Genomic DNA, 4193 nt, shown 5'->3' on the forward strand with positions numbered 1-4193 from the left:
TATTATTTTAGTATACAATACCGTTTTATTGCCAAACCAAACTGACACTTCTACATAATATGTTTCATCAGTTATGACTTGTCGCGCAAAAAAATAAACAATGTAGTTCTGTATCTTCCCAGACAATTCGTGTTCGACTTCATACAACGCCGCCTGTATAGAATAATGCCTGTCAAAATATACTGAGATACACACGCAGTTATGATCGGTCGCTCTATCGCTATACGCACGTAGACAGTATGTTAAAAGCAACTGTCTACTAAAATATACGAAGTGATACAAGACTCTAAATAGAATGCACCAACAAACATGCCTATAACTGGCTAATACACGTATTTAGTTCACGATCAATTTGTAAACAATTACTAAAATCGCGAAGAATTAACCCGGCTCCTATATACGGATCGCGTGGGCGCATCCCTTTGCTTGGTTGTTCTGTTTGGGTCACCCTCTCTCCTGGGGGCAATAGAGACGGAAAGGTGGGATCATCTGTACCGGAAGGTATGAAAACAACTATTCCGAAGAGCCGAGAAACGCTGGTAGGTAAAAAACATATTAGGGGCACTCTGGCATATCCATGCAGTATATCCTTTCAACGCTAGCGCCACAGGCGGCGCCACCGCGGCGGGGTTGCCGTAGCTCAGTGCGCGTGCGCCGCGTGATGCCGTGCTGTCCGCAGGACTTGGTGCAGCGAGACCATTCAGACCACTCCGTCATCTTGCAGTCGATCGCTGTCAATTAACGAATGAATAATTGATGATTGATTATCTTTTATTATTGCTCGCCGACTTGTCAATAAATACCGTACAGTATTACAGGTATATGCACAGGTCCACACCACAAACACCCATATCGAGAATACTGCCTGGCATAATTACACAAGCATGTATGCGAGTTTTGTGTACGATTTGTCAAATTAAGTATGCAACATTGTACCATATATTATGCGTGCGTACATCATATGCAAACATTACTTACGGCAACGCTGTTGACGACATTTTCTAGTCTGTACAAGCTTTGTCGGGCAGGACCGCCCGTTGCCGGACGCCTGCAACTTGATCATTCTCTGTCGTGATCTCGATCCCCGCCCACAGGTGGCGCTACATGGCGACCATTCCAGCCATATCCACACGCAGTCCTGGTCTACCTCTTCGAGTGGCTGTTGCGGCGTAATGGTCGACTGAAACAGTTAATTATTTAGCACTGCTCCCTCGCCCTCATTCCGTAATCTACATGGTGTGTATTTAGTTAACGTCGATATATTACTATAATTACTATACTGCTTGGAGGATTGGGTAACGTAATAGGAGAATAATAACGTAAATATGTAAGTCATAAATATTAGTGAGCATTCGATTTTCCCCTTAAAATTGTGTTGTGGGGTACCTGTTCATATTCCCCCTAATACGAATATGACAATTTCTTTCAATTGTGTTAGTTTATACCTGTCTAATAGCAGCTGGTACTGCAGTTGACGTGACTTTCCTACGTTGGGAATTAGAAGATTCGCCTGGTCTGGTCTCTCTGTTACCTGCTCAAGAAGCATTAAAGATGTCACAGCGTTAGTAGAAGACTTGATAAAACTTTCGGCTTGTCGTATAAGCGCGAGGCATAGCTGCTTTCGAAAGACGCGGCAACGTCAGCAACACTAATGGCCAGCAGAAATATTATATTAGGAGTCGCATACCGAAGGGGGGGGGGTCTTATGATTATCTCACCATTCTGCGTCATTTCGCACATTTGCTGGCATTCTTCGTACGTCTCGAAGTTGTTCGAGTTTCCACGGCAACCACCGTACCAGAAGCGACCGCAGCGCCTCTCCTCGGGGTCGTAGTGCCAGCGGGCGAAAAAGCCACGGCAGGGACCCGGATCCCGGGGCATGTTGCAGACTTCTGTAATGGTAGCAAAGGGTTAGCCTCAGCTGAAGGTAAGCCTACACCCTGGGTTAGTTCACAGATTCGGGTAAGCTAATAGCATAATATGGTGATGCCAGAGGTTCGTGAAATTAAATTACCTGTAGGCCTATTCGCTTACCCTCACATCCTCTTATTGCCACAGGCTAATTTTCAGTTTTTCATTTATATGACATGGTTTTGGGTTTAGGGGGAATTTTGCGTTTTTTGTTGGTGTGCATATGTCTGTGCGCGCTCGGATGGGTGCATGCATGTAGCTACTACCATCGGCCTGACTGAGATCCATCACGCAGGCGGCTTGATCAGCTACGCATCCATCCTTTTGCATCATCTCCAACTCACACATCTGCTCAAACTGTCAATGAAAATGCGACCGTTAATTCTGTCCGAAAGTGCGCAGAACACATCTGCGTGCGGATACAATATACCGCCTCATGTTTTCTAGCCGATCGAGATAGCAATCGAAACTATGCAGTCCGTATGCATAGCGATCCGTCCTGTCTAATTTAGCATCATCATTATCGGCGACGTCTGAAGCTAAATCGACACTGATCCGACTAAAATCAGCGTAGAAATCGCTACGCAGTAACGATATGATTTAAAAAAGAACGGTTCGCCAAAATATTTAACGTGCCAATCATCGCGGGCACGCATTTGTCTGGCTGCGTGCGTATCGCTGTTTTCACGTGTATATAATATATACATGCCTCCGGGTTGAAGTAAGTCCGGGTCCTCAACGTAACCCCTTCTCCGCATGTGACACTGCACGGCGACCAGTACGACCACTGTGTGATCTTGCACTGCAAGAACGAAGCATTCGGTTACGTCGTTGATCATTATAGCGTGGTGTTTAGCTATGAGCGTTCTTATATTGCGCGGTGCTGATGGAGTGCAGCAACTCAAAACGCCCTGACAGGCATTGTTTTGCAGCAATCACAGTGACCACAGCGGTCCGTGTCAAGTTGTTGCAATAGCAACAAGGTCTAACTGAACCGTACACCTGACCTAATCTGTCCTGGGATATGCGGTCGTCTGAGGAGTCTGTAACTATAGGCCGCCATGGAGACGTCATTAGTCTATAATACATATTGGGACATTGGAGTCACTATGGTCAATTTAGGTTCCTAATGACAAGAGCAATGACCCCCCCCCCCGAAGCGAGCAGCACCGGATGGACCCCTTTATCATAATGACACAACGTATGATTACATCGTGCCAGAAGCTCGATTACGATTGCTTTGTAAATTTCAAGATTGCGTTTTGTTTGCGATCAATATGCGCCGATAAAGTTGAGAAATTTGCTTCAACATCGTGTACAGCACACGCCTCCTGCACTCGGCAGAACAACGCAACAATCACACATCTTTAATTTCAATCTGTGCTTCGAATTATTTGCTCTAAAGGCATTCACACAAAAGGAGGACCGCTGGCGCTTATTGATATCCCGCTTGAACTGAACACGTTCAAGCGATGGTGGGAGAATAAAATAGATTTTGTGGTAAAATGTAAAATTTCCGTCGTCTGTTTGCAGATAGGCAAACCACAGTTTGTGATCATTCTCTTCGAATGCAGCGCAACACGCCTAAGCTTAATAGAAACGGTTTTCAGTTATATTTCCACCCGACCACTTGGGATCTGCCTCTAGTGCAAAACGACGTTCTCTGTTTACATTCCGCTCCCGCCTTAATATTGGGACCAGCTCCGATCCAGCCGCTCGGCGGTTGGTAAACAAAGGATGTGCATTAGACGATGTCTAATCATTAAGGTAATGATCATAACCAGATAGGAAAATCATCGCTGCCAGCGAATGCAATAGTGCCACCTTTTGGGTGAAAACAGTCACAATATAGAACTACTGTTTGACTTTATACCCACATACACACATCCGCGTATCATCATAGGAGATATATAGCGTTTAATCGTATGCGCGCATGCGCAGCGTACCTTCATCGGGTCGATGTCGCATGATGGGAATTCCCCCATGCACAGCTCCTTCTCCATCAGCGTCTCCTCGCACATCTTCATCCCCAGCTCCTGCAGGAAGTCAAGCCGCGGCCGCAAATTAGGTTAGCGCTCTCGCTCGCTACAGCCCCCAAGCGCAATCCGCATTGTAAATACATGCCAAATGCGCATGCGCGTGCGCGTACACGGGCCGTGCAAAACGGGTGCACGTGCGCACACGGCGTACTTGTATGGCTGAACCACGCAAACGTGTGTTCAACGAGTGTTTAACGAGTGTTAATATTATACCGTATATATCGATTATATATATCGTATTAT

At 45.9% G+C, this 4193-nt stretch overlaps 1 protein-coding gene across 1 annotated transcript in view; it reads right to left on the reverse strand.

The window, feature by feature from the left end:
• LOC106814922 (spondin-1-like) overlaps nucleotides 1-4193 on the reverse strand; it is a 43638-nt gene continuing 39445 nt past the window's right edge. The window contains exons 11-17 of the mRNA XM_014819307.1: nucleotides 3858-3947; nucleotides 2621-2713; nucleotides 2178-2268; nucleotides 1719-1892; nucleotides 1446-1531; nucleotides 979-1180; nucleotides 1-731 (exon numbers count right to left, since the gene is read on the reverse strand). Of these exons, the coding sequence (XP_014674793.1) occupies nucleotides 556-731; nucleotides 979-1180; nucleotides 1446-1531; nucleotides 1719-1892; nucleotides 2178-2268; nucleotides 2621-2713; nucleotides 3858-3947 (912 nt within the window). The 3' untranslated portion in view covers nucleotides 1-555. The remainder of the gene's footprint in view (nucleotides 732-978; nucleotides 1181-1445; nucleotides 1532-1718; nucleotides 1893-2177; nucleotides 2269-2620; nucleotides 2714-3857; nucleotides 3948-4193) is intronic.

The sequence above is a fragment of the Priapulus caudatus genome, unplaced genomic scaffold, assembly GCF_000485595.1.
Source record: "Priapulus caudatus unplaced genomic scaffold, Priapulus_caudatus-5.0.1 Scaffold27, whole genome shotgun sequence".
Lineage (NCBI taxonomy): Eukaryota > Metazoa > Priapulida > Priapulimorpha > Priapulimorphida > Priapulidae > Priapulus > Priapulus caudatus.